General features: G+C 36.5%; 1 protein-coding gene across 1 annotated transcript in view; it reads right to left on the bottom strand.

The window, feature by feature from the left end:
• Positions 1-23,420, bottom strand: part of GRM8 (glutamate metabotropic receptor 8) — a gene marked incomplete at both ends in the record, with an annotated part of 337,473 nt that overhangs the window by 53,057 nt on the left and 260,996 nt on the right. The window contains one exon of the mRNA XM_084289618.1: positions 13,240-13,376. Coding sequence (XP_084145744.1) covers positions 13,240-13,376 — 137 coding nt within the window. The remainder of the gene's footprint in view (positions 1-13,239; positions 13,377-23,420) is intronic.

The raw sequence follows: 23,420 nt of genomic DNA on the forward strand, positions 1-23,420 counted from the left end.
CTGGCACAAAATGCAGTGATTAGCAGGTCATCAAGTAAACAGCTACTGTTCCTGCACAGTGCAACTATTAGGTGGAAATTTACAGCAACCTGGTAGGCACTTCTGTTCAGTACAAGCAAGATAATTTTTCTTCTTTATAAGCATGAATCTTAGGTGCTACTATTAAAGCACCTGCCTCTGGAGATAGGTTCTTTATTTTCAAATGAGACTAAGACCTCCCCCTCCTCCCAATCATTTACTTAATAGTTCTATGACACAGAAATATCCTATTCAAAATAACATCAGCAGACTTCACATTTTTGGACGTACTTTGCAAGGTCTATTGTCTATATTTCAAAAATATATGATTATTATGAAAGGATCAGACTGCAAATCAAGTTTTCAAATTTATACTTTATGCAGACTATTTTCACATAGACAATTTCTATTGCATGTAATTACCCAGAGCTCCTCACTATCCCTACATGTACTTGGCATGCACTTGGAGAGATTTTAATGAGCATTTTGATGTTCTATTCCTATATACCTTATGATGCACATGCAAGAACTGAAGCCATTATATGCTACTAAAAGCAGACTGAGCCATAACTTTGCTTATAATAAGCCAGGTTAAAAAAAAATCTTATTCTTATTATTATTAATATCAATAATAATGATAATAAGAATTATTAATAATAATAATACTTTTAAAGGAAAAAATCCATCTTTGTGCTTTTTTTTTTTTTTTTTTTGTCAAGTGGTAGGTCTTGACCAGTACTATGTCCATTTGAACCACAAGGTTTGGAGACAATTTTTCTTGTAGATCATGCAGAAATAGTTTGTATCCGTAGCTCAGAAATTTAGTGCTTTGAGAAAAGGATCTCAGTTCTGGCAAAAAATTCCTTAACATCATTTTCCATGTACCTGGGGAATATTCACAGCTTTGCCCAAGGTCCATGCTATTACTAGTTTAACAGTCTAGTTGCATTTCTTGATAAAGCTTTGTTCCATAACAAATTTGTTCCCTACCAAACCTATTGCTTTTATCACCTCATTTAATGTTTGAGTCCAAGTCTGGAGCTCCAATTTGTCAGATGCCTTTCATTCCCATTGCTGCTCAGATTCTCCCTCACTTCACAGCAAACTGAAGGATTTAAGCACACCTACCATTCGACTTTAAAGGACTCTCATATAGACTTTTTTTTTTCTTTTAATTTTAAGTCACTGGCTAATTCATTGAAGAAATCCCAATTTCCAATAAAAAAGCCACCATTACATGGTTTTAATCACTGGGGAAATTCTGTCCCCAAACACTTTCATGATGGCCTACTTCATAGGTACATGACATTAAAAACCACAGGACTAACTCCCCCAGATTTAAACCAGCCCTGTAACTTCAATAAAGTTATGCCAACAAAATCATGGGCCCTTACACATATTTAATATACTTAAGAAGACAATTTATAACCCCTTTTCTTATCTTTAATGTATATTATTTTAAACTAGAAAATAACCAATCATAAAAATATTGCAAATATTTCCATTGAAGCATGAGTGGCAGCAAGAGAGAAAGCACAAAAGTAATAATTCCACTCCCAAATAATAACAGGAAATAGAACTGGAAGATCATCTTATGAGCCTCAAGCTCTGAAAAGTGTTTCAGTGAAGTGAAGCACCTGAAATTTTGATCAAAGTTGCCCTCACCTCAGATGCTCTGTACCATAATTGACTGTGACAGAGAAACAGACAAGCTTCAATGAAATTTAGGGATCACGTTTTTTTCCTGTCTGATGAGAAGCAGCACTATACCTAAACCATTCCTGACATATTTGTCTAACCTGTTTTTAAGAAAAAGTTAATGTGTGTTGTACCTGCTACCCTGAAGCATTCAGAGTCCTAACCATTGACATGTAGATTTTGACTTTTCTTTAAGGTAGCTTCCTCTGTAATAGTTCATGCTGCCTTTGCCAACTCCATTTAGTGAATAGTCAGATCTTTCAAATATAACTATTTTGAATTTTCAGCACTACATAAATGAAGGAAAATCATCAGAAAGATAGGCCCTTTAAACACAGATCCATCCAGGTTACAATATCACATATACGAAGTCTGAAAGTCTGAGCTAGTTCAGAACCAGCAGCCAACAGACTGTTTTATACTGAGATTTTCAACAACAGGGCAGGAGCTCTCTGTCAAACCTATGTTGAAGCTTAGGCTGAAGAGTCAATTGGAAATTCTGTGGAGAGACAGTGATCTGGGAGGAAAAAAAACAAGCATGTTGAAGAAGTTTAAACTAGATAAGATATTATCCAATGCATTTACTAAGGGAAATAAAATTAAAAACAAACAAACAAACAAACAACAACAACAAAAAACACTTGAAATTAAGTAAAGAAAGGCAAACATTCAAAATTATGTACTTTCAAGACAGGGATTTTCACATGGACCGAGCGTATTGAGATTTATTCTATGATACTTAAAGAACTAACTGATGAGATAGAAAACTACTGAGACTTTACAAGGAAGTATGCAAAACTTGGAAATGAAGAGTGTATCGTTAGAAAATGGGAGAAATGAAGCCAGGGAGTTATCAACCACTTAGTTTAACTTGAATTCCCAGAAAAATCCTGAAAGAAATAAAACAAACATATTTTGAAAACAGAAAACAAACAAACAAGACAAATAGCAGTCAGCAGGGATCTGTCAACAATAAGCTGTCACATTTCCTTCAGTGAGAGGGTAACAGGCATTGTGGATGAGAGACAAGCAGTTAGGTGTCATTTATCTTAACATTAGAAAGATTTTTGACACCATCTCAAATTACACTCTCAGTCATAAGCAACCTATTGAAACAGATCTAGCCCCTAAGGGCTGAGTGTGAATTATATCAGAAAACTCTAGGAAGATAAAATTTGTCATTGATTTGCTGTCAGAATTGAAGGGATAGTACAGGGTGGGGCCCGGAAAGGGTCTGTTCTGTCTTTATTCAGTACTTGTAATAACCATTCAATACAATTTGGATGATAAAATTGAGTATATGGTGATCAAAGTTGAGCAGTAATACTGGAAAAGTGAAGCTATGCTGAAGGCCAGGATAGTTATTCCATATAGAACAGACTAACTGCCGAAAGTCTGAAGAAAAGGAACAAGCAGTTTAACAGGAACAACCAACAGGCAGCACTTCACAGGACAGAAAGCACAGAGAGATAGGAGCTCTTCATAAAACAAGACCTCAGAGCTATTATATAGATCAAAATATGTTGAACCAATGCCATAATATTGCAAAAAGGCCATATGCCACACTGAAAGATAAAGATAGATAAAATAATCTTTCCCCTCTACTCCACACCAGTGAATACATGAAATGTTTCTCCTATACCCTCCACTAGTGAGACCAGACAGAGCTCTTTGTGAAGGTTGGATCATTGTGGTTCAGTCTGAATGAGAATCAAATGGGAAGTCCAGAGGAAATCAGCAAAGATCAGAAGTGTTTCTAGTAAACCTTATCTTCAGAGTGATATGGAAAATTAAGAAATGGAAGAGAATGCCCTCAGAGGCTGTAAAGTCTCTGTCCATGGATTAACGTAAGTATATAAGATACTATTTTTATGCAAGTGCTAAATAGTGTCTTGAGATCCCTTTAGCTGTCTTCTTCTATAGCAAAATAGGGCAAATTTCAGTTATTAAATATTTTAAACACAAAAATAAAAAAAATTGAGATCATAACTGGGACAGATAAATAGAAAAATTGCAATGCATTCTCACGAGACCTAAATGTCTTTAGACTGCCTTTGCAGTTTCACAAAATACCTGTTTAAGAAACCATTTTTTAATATTTAAGAAAATAAGAATTAAAATGTTCATAAACATATTTCCTATTCTTGGCTAACTAATGATGCACTTTAAATATTTTTAAGGGTAAAGTTTCTGTATTGTTTTTGGTTACAGGAAAAATGCTTCCCAGAAAGAGGAGAGAGGGTAGGAGAAATCACCATTGTCACAGCAGTAAACTGCTTTCCATGTAGACATAAAAACCATAAACCAGTCTGGGAAATACTAAGCAGTTCTCTCTTAAAAAACAAATCCAGTGTGGAGTTCTGTATGTGAATAGAGAGTTCTCCTATGATTCACAGAAAATCTGACCTTACCTACTAATGTGATGCACAACCCGAGGAATTTAAACAATAGAGGATCCTAAATAAGTAACTACGTTTATAAGCTAATAAATCTGTCACAGCATTCTCCTAGAGCTCTTGCTGAAGATATACACAGTCCTACATTCACTCGTGAAACCTAGTGCATAGAGAGTCCATTCACTTGTGTCCTTCCCAGCATTTCCTGAAGGCATGTAGGAAATCTTTTTTTGAGGAGTTTACTACAAAATCAAGCAAAACAAAAGCTAGAAAACTTAAGAAATTATGTCTGAAGGAGATTTCAGGACTAATTCTCTGACCCCAAATCTGAGTCAACTATGTCAAAATCACATACAGCTCACACACTCCAGCCAGCCCACAGCTCTGGAGATTGCCCAGTACCCCAAGCAATGTAACCCAGTGCTTAATTATCCTCATTAGAATTTTCCTGAATGCTCATATTAAAACTGTATTGTAATTCAAATCCACTACTTCTCCTAATAGCCAAATAAACTATGACTAACAATATGTTCTTTTACTGAATAATCCTTTCAGTATTGAAAGAGATAAGCACAACTTCCCTCAGTTCAGCCTTCTCCAGACCTAACAGTCCTAGTTGGCTCAACCTTTCCCTACAGGCATGTCTTCAGAAGGGTGATCATTCTCATTGCTTGCCGCTGGGCTGGACTCTCTCAAGCTAGTCTACTTTTGGAAGTGAAGTCACAGTTTTGCTAACGAGGTCATAGCACTTGGGAAGAGAACAGATGGATTACATCACAAGTCTAGGAGTACACTGCAGCAATGGCCTCTGGCAATGCAAATCTCAGTTAACCATTGCAAAGCCTCTTCTTCATGCCTCTGTTCTCCCTGAAGGGGAGTGCAATTCATCGAGTTACTGAAACCCATACTATCATCTCCTCTATGTGTTTCAGTCATTCCTGGCACATCCTATTGTCCCACTCCCCACTGAGTCTGTTGCTTCTAAAATGAAGTTACAATGACATTAGATATTCATTCTTCACTCCCTGACTTAAACTGTAATATCACAATAATACCACTAAAAATGGTGGACAAATATTTTGGAAATAGCCTAAATAATTCAGGCTCTGTCATTTAATAACTAAAAATAAAATAAAATAAAATAAAATAAAATAAAATAAAATAAAATAAAATAAAATAAAATAAAATAATAATTAAAAAAAAAAAAAAGTGGTCAGGGATTTATCAGGATGAAAAGTCCTGGATAAATATTAGATGGGTATCCTAAAGAAATTAAATTAATACTGTTGTGAGATGAAGAGAAATTGTAGGAAAACAAACAGTAAATATAAAAATAAAGTAATGTACAACTAATGCTCAGTTACTCTCTTTCCTAATGTCAAAAGCACTAAATGTCTCATTCATTTTCTATTTAACTAAATTTAATTTAGTAGTAGACTGCGATTATGTAACACAAATGCACAATAATTAAATACCATTTAATTCACCATTTTTGCTTTTAAGCAAGAATATTTTGCTTGTAGGTTTAAAGGGCAGCTCAGTCTTCAATTATAACACATATATTAATTTCTGAGTAGGAGAGGAGAAAGATGGAAGGGACTGGGAAGGAACATGCTGATTGATACTCCATATTTCACACCAGTACCTCACAAAGCAATGCACTGCAGACTTGCTGCCTGCAATTCATAATCCATACTACCTGCTATGCCCAGTAGCTGTTTATCTATGCTAAAAGTCATACCATTACAATGGGCATAGCTATGAAGTCTTACACATAAATATAAAGCACTCTATCACTCATATGTAAAAGGCCTTGATTTTATATTATTTTATCATTGCACACTTGCTTTTATTGTGAAAGAAAAAAATACATTATTTTTTAAAAGAAGTGATTATTTGTCATGCATGGCAATACCTTTTTTTTTTTTTTTTTTTTGATATAAACAAGAATACTCTGCAGTCCTGTTGTCTGTGTTTATTTAAAGAACTGTTCATTCTAATCATAATAATTCTTACACAGGATGACCAAAGCAAAACCTACTAATGAATGAAATATCTACTATCAACCCATGCCTCATCTGAGAAACCTGACTAACTTCTTCTGGCAAGGTGGGAAAAATTCATCCTAATTCTCAAGCAGAGGTTTCATTGGCAATCTGGCACTATTCTAATAAAGAACAAATGGTTGTCCAAGTTCAGGATATTTTCTTAGCAGCTCTCTAGATTGTCTCTAGAGAGTCAATTGATGTGTTTCACTGGGAAAGGAGGAAAGGAAAAGGAAAAGGAAAAGGAAAAGGAAAAGGAAAAGGAAAAGGAAAAGGAAAAGGAAAAGGAAAAGGAAAAGGAAAAGGAAAAGGAAAAGGAAAAGGAAGGAAGGAAGGAAGGAAGGAAGGAAGGAAGGAAGGAAGGAAGGAAGGAAGGAAGGAAGGAAGGAAGGAAGGAAGGAAGGAAGGAGGAGGGAGGGAGGGAGGGAGGGAGGGAGGGAGGGAGGGAGGAAGGAAGGAAGGAAGGAAGGGAGGGAGGGAGGGAGGGAGGGAGGGAGGGAGGGAGGGAGGAAGGAAGGAAGGAAGGAAGGAAGGAAGGAAGGAAGGAAGGAAGGAAGGAAGGAAGGAAGGAAGGAAGGAAGGAAGGAAGGAAGGAGAAGACTATTAGGACTAACAATGAAAAAAGCTTCGGAAAGAAGACAAGTTTTCATTCTTGTATTCTTCTAGGGTCCTTGGACCTTGTTCAAAACAATCAAGTGCTGGTTTGATTTTCAGTCATGTTTACAGGTACACTTCAAAATCATTTAATGCTTTTTAGCATCTGTATTTGGCTTATTTTAAATATATATATATTTAATGCATAATACAATATGCAACCTATCAAAATCATAACATCCCATTTTAATTCCATGTTTCTGGTACTTTACTGGTTGTCCATAGTGTGCATCCACTGTTGACTGATCTCTTCAGTCCAGCATTTGTCCTTAGTGACTACAATTTTCATATTGAACTCAGACTCTGAGAGTAAAGAGGAATAAATCCTGATCCATATTTACTGATCAGTGCTAAGACCAGGACTAGCTTTGAAAAACCTAAGTACTCTTCTAAGAACTGTGATAGTATCTTCCTACTTGACTTTCAGCCCTATATAGAATAAAGGAAGACAGCAGTATAATTTTAAGAAGAATAAAAGAATCCAAAACATTTTTGCTTGTCTCAATGACTTTTATTTTTGACCGAGCATTTTCAGGTGATGGAATATAAGTATGAACTGTACTGTCCTATTACATATAGACAGAAGAATACCCTGCAGGCAGTATAATTGTCATATTTTGTTTACAGTTATAATCATGTATAGCAATAAGTGCTCCTGTTATGTATTTCACTGTAGTGTGTTCTTTTGTTAGACTTAGGGTTAGGTTCAGCAATTCAAAAAAAAAAAAATCTATCAATTATATAGTGCTTACCACAGCTGCGGTGGGGGGGGGACGACCCTCTGACTTCTTTAATGAAGTACAGAAATAAAGTGGCCTAAAGCAAAGTTTAAAACTTGTTTGCTGCAGTTAAAGAAAATATCATAAGTTTCTTGAATCATTTTCTGTCACGTCACAAGAAAGGGAACTAATGAATGTTGAACTTGTTACTTTAAAAAGAATTGACTAATGTCAATGTTGATGGGTTCCTTCAGCATTAGATACATAATTTACAAGTCCTAGAAAAGAAGTTAAATTCAATACTGATTTAAATCTTCTTGTGATATGGCTGCCTGAAGAGATGCTCAGTGTGGGGTTCCCAATTTTTACTAGTTCACCAACCATGGTGCTTAAGGCTAATGATGATTAGGGCTGTCTTTCTGATAGTTCCTCATATCAGTGTAATTTTAATTTACGGATTTCTCAGTTATAAATCAAGACGATCATAGGAAAAATGTCTGCCCCTGAGTCATTTATATTCTCAGTGAATACACTCCATAAATCTGAGAGCAAACACAATCTATTATTTCTAAGACAAAGTTAAAAATCCATTACTGTAAAATTTAAATTTCTTTTTCTCTTCACGTGAACTCTTGTGCTTTGAAAAAAAAAAAAAAAAAAAAAAAAGCAAAATCTATCTTAAAAATTTCATTACATTTGGACTTGAAGCTTACAGTGTTTTGATGAGTATTTCCTTAAGGACTAAGATAACATAAGTGGATCTCTACTAAAGCTTTTGACCTGCTTCAGCTAAATACCTGATAGAGAAATCACCAATAATAGTCTCTCCCATCAATCAAAAAATTACTAACTTGGAAGAATATAGATATGTATCTACATATATTTTCAAATTATGTTCTTTCAATACAGATTTTTGTAGACCAAAGCAATGTATAACTTTGAAATGAAAACAGTTTATAATTTTAACTATATTAAAAGGTTTTTTTAAAAAAGACAAAATATATTTTATGATTCTTAAACATTTTGACTTTTCTTTTTCAAATTGGCTTTTAGGTTTTAAAATAGAACACTTTTAAAGAGAAAAAAAAATCTCTCAAAAATGAACCATTAAAAAAAAATTAATCGATTGCTAAGTCACAAAGGAAACTGAGAAATATTTCTTATTGCAGCTTTAGGACTGGAACATTGATTGTCACCAAAAAAAAAAGCCGTTGGTCAACACCTCTTTCTAGCCCATATTGCAACTTACACAATACAAAACACAGTTTTTAAGTGGGAATTCATTATTAGTCATATCAGGAAGTTGATTTCAAATCATAACTACTAGGAAAAGCCAGCTTGTTTTTAACTTTCCTCCTACAAAGATTACATAGTTGAGAGCTCAAATTTGCTAAACCCACACATTCATAGGGAACTTTTACATGTGATCTGGTGTGCAAAATACTGTTGCAATATGAATAAAACATAATTTTTGTGGAAACAGCTGCCTTTTCCTGTTGTTCTTTATTATTATTATCATTATTATTATTAATATCATATTTATTATTATAATTATTATATTATTATAATAATAACATTATAATATTATTATATTATATTATATTATATATAATATATATAACCTATTATATTATATATAATATATATAATCTATTATATTATTATATAACAATATTAATAATATTATATATATAATAATATATATAATATATTATGTATATTATTAATATATATTATAATAATATATATTATATAATATATTTTATTATTATTATTATTTATTATTTACTATTATTATTATTCATTATGAAAAGCAGAATGTTTTGGAGGAGAAAGGTTTATAACTCTCAACATTGCTTGAATATATGTTATGTTATTCTACTGATGAAGACAAGAAAATGAGGAAAGCAAACAACCCCAAACCCTGGCAGTTAAATATAGTTAATGATCAGAAGTTCTAAAACAATGATTTTTTCCATCACTGTCATACAAAAAACTTCTAGGGTCTGATTATTTACAGTGCATTAAGAACATTTAAAGTTGGGCAATCTTAGAGAGGATAAGAATTTTAAAAGAGGTATAAATTTACAATGCAGAATCATGTAAAATGATAATTATATAAAAGACATCCAGACTCTTGAGACTGATGTTTCTAAATATCTGCCCTCAGGATTGTGTTATGTATGTCAAAGCCTAAGGTACCTTATTCAAATTCAAGAATCACATTAAAGTTTAAAGGTTGAGATATTTATTTTATTTTATTTTATTTAACTTTTATTCTGTACATCACAGCATTGTTACATATCTGTTTGTTTTGTAAGGATTACAAGAGTAGTGCCGATCAGTATTCAGAAGTTCCTATAGCTGCTTCAGAGGAAATCTGAAAGGTCAGCCTGCCCAAAGGAGATCATTAAGGTTACTGAGGACTACAGGGAGAAAACAGTATCCCAGCTAGTGAAGTCTGCTGACAAAAAGCCCCTTAGGAAGCAAGAGTCTTTATCTAGACAGAGCTGGCACTTTCTGTCCAAAGCAGAAGCCAGCATTGCACCAGGCTTTGCTCCAGAACAAGTCTGAAACTTGACCACAAGGACCCTGAAGAGTCAGTGAAAACTCTGAGGAACCAGAGACCCCAGCAGAGGAAACCTGAGGGTTAGGTTCAAAGACTATATGAGGGTTCTCTACAAGGTGATGAGCCATAGCCCAAATGACAGAGACCTGCAGTCTTGACTCAGACACTTGCAGGCAAGACTGAACAGAGAAAATATGACAGAGTACCCTACGAGAAAGGAAAACAAAAAGAAAAGAAAAATACACAGAAAGAGAAGAAGGAAACTTTGTCTCAACAATTTAGGTGCAAAACATGTTATAATCTTATTTTAATTAATTGTTCAAAAGGTTAAACTACTACAATCTTGGTATTTTCATGATGTATTTTTCTGTCATACCAAATAAATGAATAAAAGCTAGAAGTTTTCTGAGACACAGTACCAGATATATAGACCAACACAATTGTGTTACTACATAATTTTAAATAGAAATATCTATAAAAACTGGAGTAGATGTAGAATTATCTATAGAGGATATCTATCTGACACAGAGATTCATTAAAAATCAGTTACATGTGTCTTCATAAAAAGGAAACTGCTGGAGAAAGAAGGATACAGTGAGAAAAAAGTATTATATTTTAGAAACATTTCCTTTATAGAACAGCAGCATGAAAATATACATTGCTTTGCCTTCAATAAATATAGAGTTTTTCACTGAAACTGCTGAAAATGTCCTCTATGTTCCCTCTGATTTATTGGCAAGCAAAGGCACTACCGAATTTGGCATATGATGACTTGAAGTATTGACAATCACTCACAAAGATTACTTGGTCTCAGTATACTTTGTCTAGTAAAATGAGGTGGTAGGATTGCCAGAGCAGATCATCATGTGGCATAAGTGTCATTGACACATGCTATATAAACTCAGTGAATGCAAAAACAGAGGGAAACAAACTGCACCATCCAGACTTTCCTCTTCATTGTTACTGAACCAGCACCAGCAGACACCGACACTGACTGGCACCCAAAATCTCATGCCCTGAAAAACCACAAGATATAAAGCTCACTCTTCACTTTAGAGCTTCACTTTAGAGCTTCTCCAGCATAAAGTTGAGTAAGTTCAAAAAAAAAAAGTGATAGGTAGGAGGAGAAATATCTCATTGCTGAATCCTGCTGCACAGAAGAGCACTGTGAAATCCTGGGCCAGGTGAGCACAGGGCAGTGTGGCAAGAAGCTGGAAGCTAAAATGCCAGCAGCAGGGTGTTGTGCATCTCTACCAATCCACAAGCTAGGCAGCTCATCAGTGAATTTGAAAAAAGAGACAAAAGAAGAAAGCCACAAGAACATCCTAATACACCCATTTTCAATGAGAGTTAACAGGGGGTGTCCTTAGATAAATTCTTTCCTGCTAGCTTTGTGGTCAATATGCTTAGCACGGTGTGGTTTCAGTAGTCTGAGTAGAAGCCAGTCTGCTGGTATGTTATCTAATTCCTGGCAGTACACATATATCAGGCAGAAATAAAGGGACTGAAAAGCCACAGACTTAATGAAAAATTTAGCAGTCTAGGTGGGGATACAAAAAGACTAACTGAAATGGAATTTGAAGCAAATTCTAAGGTAGCTCTGTTACTATGTAAATGCTATTTTAGTACTAATGTGCAAAATGTGTGTATAAGTTTTTCAGTTTATTTATAAACACCAGAACTTTTCAGAAAACAATAGCAATTATGGAAATCATGAACGTCTGTTATAATGTATATAATAAGGGTCTAACTCTAATACTTTCCAGAAATTACTATTTAGTATTAATCTTTACACTTCTTTAAAAGAATTCTTTTTTCTTTCATGCCTTTCATCAGACAGATATCAGATTACTGGAGAGATAACACTGCCACACAATCTGCTTTGTGCAGTTTCTGTTAGTAGGGTTGTTTTTTGTTTGTTTGTTTGTTTTCTATTTGGGCAGAAGAAGTAAATAAATGAGTCCTTGCCAAGTAGTTACAGATATTAAATATTAGATATGGTAAAGTGGTTTAACAGCTGTGCCTGAAAATGGAGAGCTATCACATGTATTATTGTTGGTAGCACTCAGATAATTATTGCAAAGTAGTCTCAACAGGAGAATCATTGGTAAATATTTACTGCACTGTCATTGCTGGTCTTTATCAGGAACCGCTTACATAGAAAACCAGAGCTGTTAGAAAACTCTTCTTTGTGGTTTGATTAAAATTACTGCATAAACTCCCCTTGGTGAATCCAGTCATCAGTTCACACTGTTGCCTTTCTCACTAGCCTTTAGCAAAACAAAAGTTGGTATTTCAAATTTGCTGAGCTAAGGTAAACCCTGTAAATCAATGAAACAGGTTAACTGTGTTGTGGTGTTCTCATGACTGTAACTTTCCTGGCCCCCAGAACTTCCCATTACAGTTGTGGCTTGATGTTTAGCTGTCATTCAAATATTCTTACGTATGTTCTCTGAATCTTATAGGGATGGTGATTTTCAAAACAAATATAATTCAATGCACATGTGGGACTCAGCTACCACAAAACTTGCAGAACTTATTAAAGCGGCAATTCGAAACACCTCCCAAGGAAGGGTAACTTTGTTTCCCCTGTTATTAAGTAGTATGAGATTACACTAATCCTAGTTAACCACACAGAAAAACTCCAAATTCTCCTTTTATATTCAAGAAATATTTTTATTGCTGTAGTTCATCATCCTAGTGTTTCAACCAACTCAGAAGTAGTTTTATAGTCCAAACTTCTCTTTTATTATGTACATTTCCATCCCCTCATATCCTTTCTATATTTGAAAGACATGAGCAATATATATGTGTGAATCATTTTGTCTGACACCTTCTTTTGAAGGATGAGTTACTATTTCACTGCCTAACTTCATAGTCAGACTGGGGAATATCAGATATATAATGACTCTAAAATATCATTTAAAGCAGCAGGTGAATGTGGAACCCAACCCACTTTAAAATAAAAAGAATTGGGTTCAGCTTTTTTGTGCTATTTTTTACTCTCTTCTCAAAAAGAGAATGGAGTAACTTTTTTATGCCAGCTAATAGAAGTCCTCAACATTCCTGAAATATAATAATGTAATATTCAAACAGTTGCATTTCTCCAATGTCAGAATCATAATTAAAATACTACTTACATTTAGATGAAGCTGGTTGGTCCAATGACCAATTATTTTGTATTCTGTACTTTTGTTGGTGATTTGATATTGAAAAATATCATAGCGTCCAGGAGCATCTCCATTTTCATTGAAGATAACAGGTGTTCCAGCACTCCCTGAAAAATATAAAAAACAATTAGAACAATTAGTATAAATATCTTTATAGCAATTTTGCAGAAAAGATATTCTGGCAGAAAACTGTTAGCGTTAGGTCAGAGGTTGGACTCGATGATCTTGAAGTCTCTTCCAACCTAGAAATTCTGTGATTCTGTGATTCTGTGAAAAATTATAATTAAAGACAGTTGATCACGCTGACCAGGTTCTTCTTAACGCAACACTGATATGGTAATAAGTCTAAAAACCTCACAAAGAAAATGTGTGATATTTTCATTATCACTAAATCCACCTTATATAGAAGTTAGTGAAAACAAGGTTTTTTTTGTGCTACACAATATCAATAAAGCACTGAAAAAAAAAAAAAAAAAAAAAAGTGGAGAAAATCCTTCTGACTTGCAGAATGGCACAATTTCGCTTTAAGGTGTGAATACAGTGTACAAATATTGCACAAATAGCAATCTTCTGATGAACTCCTTAAAGACCTTCCCTGTGAAGTATGAAAATAAAGTGAATAGCATCAACTTAAGAGCCAATGCTCATAAAAGACCTTGAGGAACAAGTGTATAAATCTGGTCACAGCTAACGTGATTAGTTTCTAGCATTGACCACCTGTGTAAAAGTATTTTATCAAAATAAATTAAGGATAGCAGCTGTGTTTGTTGCTCTCTCTTCTATACACAAGACTGTCAGACAGAAAGGTCCATTGCTGAAGCTGTCAAAAGTTATAAATCGACACTCTGTTCTTACTTCGATCAACAAAATGTTCAAAGATTGAAAACTACATGTCTACCTTGGCAGCCAGGCCAGCCAAATTAGAGCATGTTTTGATGAATTCTCTCAAGGTGACATTACCTTCAAGGATCTGCAGTCCTACAGAGACTTTGCAAAAATTGCACAAACAATGTCATATTCAGCAATGCCCCCCAAATTCACATATGCAGATGAAAGAAATTTATAATGAAGGTTCATCGAAGACAAATCCAAATATCTTAAAGTTGTCTTTCAGTAACTGGAGAATGAAAACTGTGTTCATTGGGTAAACAAACAAACAAAAACATCACTATTTTCACATCTCTCTATATGAAAATCAAGAAAAAGAGAGTACCTAGTTCATAGTAAATTCTTACAGTATGAGACTTGTTAAATTAATACTTAGAGGTACTAAGCCCACTGTATGAGCACTTTCCAGAGAATGTCAAAAAAACCTTGAAAGTCTGGGTATATATTATGCAGAAGTTGGCCAGTAGAAGTGGGAATAGCAGTCTACATACCTACGGAATTTCTGCATAATTACTTCTTGTATCTCTGTCTCCCATAAATTGTTGTGTTCTCCTGTTTTGTATAACAGCTTTCATACAAACTGATATCCAGTGAAATGAACAGTGTTTTCAGAGTGACAAGTGGCACATTAACCACTGTGCCAATTTCACAGTTCTGCCAGCAAAATTCTGGCAGCAAAAATTAGATGTGAGCAACTGCAGAAGAAGAGTATCAAAAGATTATGTGTGATAAATATTTAAGAACCCATTGAAATAGAAGAGACTTGACACAAAATTTTGGAAATCTCTTTGTGATTTGCTCCCAATTCTTTTGGCAGAAATAAGGGCAAGAAAAATGCCAGTCTACAGTCTTCTATAAGCAGTGAAATTACTCTTCATTGCACAAATAGCAGATTGATCCAACAAAATTCTTTCACCCAATAAACACATACTTGGCAGTTTTGGGTAAGTAGCTGTTGAAGTAACCTTCAGACTATTTTTTCAACTTGTGACAGGAACCATCTTTCCGCTCAGCACAATTTGAAGAGCTTATGGTAGAAACAGAAACCTATTACCAATGGATACATAATGCCTTTTGTCCTAAAGACCAATGGGGTTTTCAGTCACACTTATGACAAGCAAAAACAGTGTGAGTTTATAATATCTTTTTTTTTTTTTTTTTTTAGAAACATGTACTAGGAGTACACGATACAGTACAAGACAGAACCATCTTCTTTGATATTATTATGTTCTCAGCAAGAGAATTTCACTCAGTGCACCACAGTCAACAACAGCATAGCATCTTGTGGAATTCAGCTGCTACTCTGAGTCCAACAAGATCTCTCTCGTACAGCAGAAGTTAAGATAAGCTTTGCCATCTTCATAAAGTTCAGTTTGCTAAAGTCTCAAATAAGTCACAGAAGATTCAGACCCCCAAATACTAGGAAGAATGTGCTATCCTTCTGTGGAATAACATTTTTAGAAGGTAAAATAACATTCACAGTGCTTGTTATAAAGTAAATTTGATAACATCCTAGGGATGCTGCCATAACTAGTAGTTATTGTTAGCAAGTGGCACCAGACCAATATCTTCATCTATGTCTTATGTCTTATGACATAATTATGTCCTATTTATTATTAATTAAAAGCATAATTATTATGCTTTTTTTCCTATGTCATTGTTTTGTGTACGTTTAATGAACCTAAAACAAGGAGCTATTCATGAATGGAGTGTGCTAATAACCATTAATAACCATATTAATAACCATTAGTTACATAACCAGGAAAGCAAAGCTTAAAGATTTTTGAAAAAAAAACAACAACAACAAAAAAACAACTAGGGATTTTAGCAAGGCTTTAGCAGAAGCTTTGGAAGTTAAGCAGAGAATGAAACTAGAGGTATCAAGGCTATAAACAAATCATCAATGGTTAATTAGTCTTCTTAAAAGAATATTAATCTCATCTGAAGAAAAACGTACCCTAATGGATAATCCAGATGAACAGTGTCTGAGAACGGATAGTCCACAAACCAAAACGAAAGTGTTTTATGTACGAAAATATATTTTGCTTGGACAACCCATTGAATGTATGCTTTATTGAATTAAAGTGAATACTTCTGTGGAAAAAAATACCTAAAATTTTATAGAGACAAGGTAATTAAACCACGTGGAGAAACATTGAAGCTGACTATAACGCATCACATTGGTGGTGATGTATCTCGATTCAGTGTAAAACACTGTAACAAACCCTACTGAGTTGTAAAAGTATCTTTTTTAACAATCTGATATGCAGAATTGATCATTCTTGAAATCCTATAGTGTGTATAGTTGTGTACTGCCATATATTCCTGTATGGTATAATTGCCATTACAGGGAATTGCATCTTAATTGTTTAATTGTTCCATTTAATGGATGTTGAGGACCTGCTACTAAATCTAAATGCAATATATTTTTGTCAGAAGTTAATGCAGAAAATGATACTCTGACCTGAAGTAATCAGCTCAGGTTATATAAATTCCAGTTTATTAAAAATATTTGGGGAAACCACACTGAATAGTTCTTGGATATAATATTTATTTTAGAGAATAGACTTGGATACCCTAATTCAGAAACTGCATTTACTGGGAACCATAATATAAAAAATGTTACTTTTGCTTAGGAAAAATGTCCCTGCAATGCTTGCCTAGACTACTTCAGAGACCACAAGGCAGCCCATGTTTTTTTAAATCATTTCACTAATTTCATTATCATTTTTTTCATAACTTGTCAACAATCATTTAGCAAGGTAGTTAAAGAACAGCTAGGGAACTGTGCCTTTTCACATTTCATTCTCAGTGTGCTTATGTAGTTCTGCATCATTTTAACCCATGATTGACTCAGATAATTGTATGCAATCTGTCATGATCTTAACTAAATTTTTAATATATTCTGGATACCTAAATCAGAAGTTCATGGTAGAATTTCAAGAATACATAATAACCTTGGCTACCAATGGATAATCATGACTGAACCTTCATATTTCCTTTGAGCCAACCCTTTTTCTTTATTATTTATAAACTTCGTACTAACTTATTTTGAGATCCATTTCTGATGTCTATCTTTGTTGAACTCCAAAATACTTTTAGAAAATCTTTTTATTTTTTTTATTTTGTTTTGTAACTCTATACTGATAAGAGGAGGGAATATTTCAAATTTTATAATAAAGTACAGTGAAGTATTTTTCAAATGGTTTTCAGACTTGTTTTGAAATCACTTTTTTTTTTTTTTTTTTTTTTTTTTTAGCTAAAAAGGTACAAAAAATAGGAAAATGCATCTAATTTAATGTCCTCGGTTTGTAAAGTCCAGCAGTTCAGTCCCAAAGTTAGCAGAGGGTTTGAGTGCCCATCTGCCTTTACAGGAACTACTTAGCCAAAGGGACAAAAGAGAGAAGACAAGGTGAGAAACACACGTAGACAGAACTCCATCTGTTCTTCTGCACCATCAAAGACATCACAGAATGAACTGATGATATGGTCTAGCAGAGTTGTGGCTATGTCCAATGATGTGGTTCAAAAGGTAGGCAAAGAAACACTCGGTTGCATATATGAACATACATATCTCCTAAGTTTTTCAAGTCATAAGGTATGCATGTGTCTATTACTGAATACCCATTTAATAGCCATGTATGTACGATGTGGTCACCTAAAAGCTTCAGAATCTTGTATACACTGCTTACCAAGTCCCTCTGATGTGCTGAATGGGTAATAGACAGTGATTAAAAATCACTCCATAATCAGACAAAACAATTTTCTATAAACCTTATAGCTGGATGCATTGTTTCATTACCATTCAGTCAAAGACAATCCATATCCACAACATAAAAATAAGTTTATTAAGCTTAAAGACACATCTACTTATTGTACATATTAAGTAATAATCTGATTCTGAAAGAAATTCTTCCTCTCCCTTCCCAGTTTACAACCAGATGCATTAAATAACTCTGAATGTCAAGCTAACACATTAGCTAAGCATTACCAAAGGAATGTGTCTGTGACCTCAGTAGTTTATGAGCCTTTTAAAATGCAGCTTAAACTAGCCAGAAATGTTATTTAGAGAAGAAGAAGAAAGTAAAATGCATTAGGTTTTTAATTCAGAAACAAGGATGAAAAGGATTCTTTTGAATTTTTAATGCCTTACGTTGATGTCAAGGAAAGCTGTTTTTGATAAACAACTGCTTTATGACAAGCCCTTTGTACACTGAATTTGAAAATTCACCTTCTTATGAAGAAATTCTTTAACATGTACCTTGATATTCTTAAGATGCTGCTCATCAACTCACTTATGTGTCTGCTTTACCAATTTTCTTTTCATGTGTATGTAAACAATCCCATCTCCTACTGCAAACTGTGAGCTTAGTTCCCTGTGAGGTCACCAAATAAGCTTTCTCAGGTGGTTTCCAGTGAAGATGTTCTCTGAACATCTCCAGTAGTGGAAAGGAAGTGGAATGACTGGAAAACCAGAAGATCATACGTGCAGGTGATATATTAAAATTATTAAGCTGTAGTGAAAGCTAAAATAAGAATAATGGTGAGCATTTATTTTTTTTTCATTTTAAAATAGAAAGAAGAAAAAAAAAAAAAAAAAAGAAATCCATTAAATTAAATCAACAGCCTTGGATTTCCCTTACAAAAAAAAAAAAAAAAACTTTAGTAAAAATTACTTATGAAGCACTACTACTTCAGTACCTTGACAAAAGTGTAGAAAAGTGATAAGCCCCACAACTGGCATTTACAGAATATTCCAATGCCAGTGGAGCTGATTCCATTACAAAGATGGCTATGATATTTTACCAGATTTCAGCAGCTTGATATTCAGCTCATTTTCTAAAATGAAATGAAAATTACTTAACCTAAATCTTCATCCTTTGAATTATTCTACATAGGTTGTTTTTATCTATTATGAAACCCATTGCAGTCAGCAGGGATTTGATGGTATGGTTTGATAAATAGAAGTCAAGCAGTTATAGTACACTATAATATAGTTAACTGTTGTGTACAAAACCCTCAAAATGCACCATCTGTTAGAATTTGGCATTAATGGAAGACTCTTCAGATTTACAGAATCAACTCGTATTTCATAAATTTGTATTATTACTTTCAAGTACTAAGAGTTGGGGGGCAGATTGTTTTATTTATTTATTTTTCTTAATTTAGCATTTCATTTTAATTAGTTATCAAAAAGTACTGCAGAGATGTACATGAGTTAACATAGTTCTCACTAACATGGAAAGAGGGACAGTAACCATGTGAACCTTCAGTACTTAGAATTCCCAAGGAAGCAGAATGTATCTGTAAAATTAGAAAGGAAATTTGTCACTGATAAGCCTCTCATTGAGACAAATGAAAGAGAAGACTAAAATAGAATGCATAGAAAGGGTAAACATAAACTGTTAAAACATTTCATATTCAAAAACAAACAAACAAACAAACAAAAATAGCAGAGAATTATAAAGAATTATGTAGAACTAATAGAAGCTAATTTGTGAATATTAGGTTGGCAGATAGAGGAGGAATATACACTGTATTGGGCTATGTAAGGTCTGTGATAAATGAAACCACTATCTGCTCAATCTTAATAAAGCAGACATTTTGAAACAATGAACAATGCGGTTATTAAAGTAACAAATGATGATTGTCTTACACATATTCAAAATCCGAAAAGACGCCTCTTTATGCTGACCCTAAAATGTCTCAGTTCATGATTAGGACAATAAAACTGTATGGCACCCAATTGCTGCAAACCTACTGCTGTTTTACATATCCTGAAGTACTGTAGACACCCACATAGATGTGCAGAATATGTTTATGACAGAGAACCTGTGCCTTTCTGAGGCAGCAGCTGGAGGCCAGATGGATACCCTAGGGTTATCTAAAACAGCATTCAATGCCCATGTTAAGCAATTTATCTTACTTACCACGGGGCAGATTCTGGCTATTCATGTATGAAAGCAGAAAATAGAGCCAAAGGGAAACTGAGAGTACTACAGAAAATGTATAATATACAGTCTTAGGGCATATGTGATATAAATTATGGTGGCAGCCACTAGAGATGGATCTCACATAGAGAAGGTAAATAATCTGATATTAAAATAAAGTGATATAAACCAATTCCAGGCCTGACAGTACAACTTTATATTATATCAAAGCTGATGGATAAGAACTTTAAGGGTGACACTGCAGAGATGGGTATAATTTGTTTGATGTCTTGGTGAAAGGCCTGTAATACAAGCCCTGTGAGAAGCAGATGAGGGAACTGGGATTGTTTGGTCTGGAGAAGAGGAGGCTCAGGGGAGACCTTATTGCTCTCTGCAACTACCTGAAAAGAAGTGATGGGGAGCTGGGGGTTGGCCTCTTCTCACAGGTAGGACTGATAGGATCTTCTAGGGTCATCTTTGTGGCCCTTCGCTGGACTCTTTCCAGGAGATCCCTGTCTTTCTTGTACTGGGAAGCCCAGAACTGGACACAGTACTCCAGGTGAGGCCTGACCAGGGCAGAGTAGAGAGGGAGGATCACCTCCCTTGAACTGCTGGCCACGCTCCTCTTAATGCACGCCAGGATCCCATTAGCCCTCTTGGCCACAAGGGCACAGTGCCGGCTCATGGTCAACCTGTTGTCCACCAGGACCCCCAGGTCCTTCTCCTCAGAGCTCCTTTCCAGCAGGTTGTCCCCCAGCCTGTACTGATACTTTGTGTTGTTCCTTCCCAGGTGCAGGACTCTACACTTGCTCTTGTTAAATCTCATTTGGTTTCTTCCTGCCCATCTCTCCAGCTGGTCCAGGTCTCACTGAATGGCAGTACAGCCTTCTGGCGTGTCAGCCACTCCTCCCAGCTTTGTGGTGTACTTGCTGAGGGCAGACACTATTCCCTCATCAAGGTCATCGATGAAGATGTTGAACAAGACCAGACCTAGCACCGACCCCTGGGGAACACTGCTAGTCACAGGCCTCCAGCTAGACTCTGCTCCACCGATCACCACCCTCTGAGCTCGGCCAGTCAGCCAGTTCTAAACCCACCTTGCCGTCCACTTATCTATCCCACACTTTCTCAGCTTTGCTAGTAGGATGTCATGGGAGACAGTATTGAAAGCCTTGCTAAAGTCAAGGTAGATGACATCCACCGCTCTCCCCCCATCTACCCAGCTGGTGATGCCATCACAGAAGGCAACGAGATTGGTTGAGCACAACTTCCCCTTGGTGAATCCATGCTGACTACTCCTCATAACCTTCTTCTCTTCCAATTGCTTGGAGATGGCATCCAGAACAAGCTGCTCCAATACCTTTCCAGGGACAGAGGTGAGACTGACTGGCCTGTAGTTTCCCAGATCCTCCTTCCTGCCCTTCTTGAAGACTGGAATGACAGTGGCTATCCTCCAGTCTTCAGGCGCCTCACACGTCCTCCAGGACCTTTCAAAGATGATAGAGAGCGGTTCGGCGATCACTTCTGCCAGCTCCCTTAGCCCACGCGGATGCATCCCATCGGGACCCATGGATTTGTGTGCGTTGAGCCCACTCAGACACTTCCGAACCACTCCCACATCCACCAGGGGGAAGCCCTCCATTTCCCAGACCCTTTGTCCTATTGTCAGGGGTGAGGAGTCCCGGGGGAGTGTCCTTGAAGCAAAGATTGAAGCAAAGAAAGCATTCAGTATCTCTGCATTCTCAGCATCTCCCGTGACCAGGACACCTCCCTCATTCAGCAAGGGACCCACATTATTCCTAGTCTTCCTCTTGCTGTTTACATACTTGAAAAAAACCTTCTTATAATCCTCTATCTCTTTTGCAAGCCTCATCTCTAGGTGGGCTTTAGCCTTCCTCGTCACGTCCCTGCAGGCCCTGACAACACATCTATACTCCTCCCAAGAGGACAGGCCCTTTTTCCACATTTCATAGATCTTCCTCTTCCTTTTGATCTTATTGATGAGCTCCTTGCTCATCCATGTGGGTCTCCTGCCCCTCTTCCCTGATTTCCTATTCCTCGGGATGCACCAATCCTGAGCATGGAAGAAGTGCTACTTAAATGTATCCCAGCTCTCACAAGCACCCTTGCCTTCTAGCAACCTATCCCATGAGATACTCCTAAGCAGGTCCCGGAAGAGGTCAAAGTTGGCTCTTCAGAAGTCCAGGGTAGCAATCCTGCTTTTAGCCTTACTTCCTTTGCCTAGTTCCATCTGGAACTCCACCATCTCATGATCGCTGCATCCCAAGCTGCCCCCAACCTTCACATCCCTAACAAGGCCATTCCTGTTGGTAAGAACGAGGTCCAGGAGCACCCCACACCTCGTCGGCTCCTCCACCACCTGCGTCAGAAAATTGTCCTCAACGCATTGTAGGAACCGTTTGGACTGCTTGTGCCTGGCTGAGTTGCTTACCCAGCAGACGTCTGGGTAACTGAAGTCCCCCATGAGGACCAGCGCTCGTGATCATGAGGCTACTAGCAGCTGCTCATAGAAGGCCTCATTGACTTCCTCCTCCTGATCTGGAGACCTGTAGTAGACCCCTACCACTGTGTCTCCCATACCAGCCCACCCCTTAATTCTTACCCACAAGCCCTCCACTTGTCCTTCACCCTCCCCCAGCTGGAGCTGGGTACACTCCAGTTTCTCCCTCACATAAAGGGCAACCCCACCCCCTCGCTTCCCCAGCCTGTCTTTCCTAAAGAGGACATAGCCCTCCATGACTGCGTTCCAGTCGTGCGAGCTGTCCCACCACGTCTCAGTGACTGCAACAAGATTGTGGCCCTGCAACAGAACACAGATCTTGAGCTCATCCTGTTTATTTCCCATGCTCCGTGCATTGGTGTACAGGCACTTTAGGGAAGTAGCAGGTGCAGTTACCCCTGGGGGGATGCAAGAAGAAGATACTGGATGGGAGATTAGGGATGCTTCCTTCTCTGAGGAGCCCTCAGACAATCCTATGGGAGAGCTCAGAAGTTTTTCCCTGTCTTCAACAGTGACAGCAGTGACGACTTTCCCCAGCCCTTCTCTGTCACCTTTAGCTCCCCTCCCTTCCCCCATCAAACCTAGTTTAAAGCCCTGGTAATCAGCCCAGAGAGCTTGCTCCCCAACACACTTGCTCTCAGAAAGAGCAGTCAGGCATTGGAATGGGTTGCCAAGGGAGGTGTTGGCATCACTGTCCCTCGGGGTGTTCAACAAAAGGTTGGATGTGGTGCTTAGGGACATGGTTTAGTGGGTGACATTGGTGGTAGGGGTGTGGTTGGACCAGATGATGTTGGAGGTCTTTTCCAACCCTT

This window comes from Netta rufina (assembly GCF_964035555.1).
Source record: "Netta rufina genome assembly, chromosome: 1".
Lineage (NCBI taxonomy): Eukaryota > Metazoa > Chordata > Aves > Anseriformes > Anatidae > Netta > Netta rufina.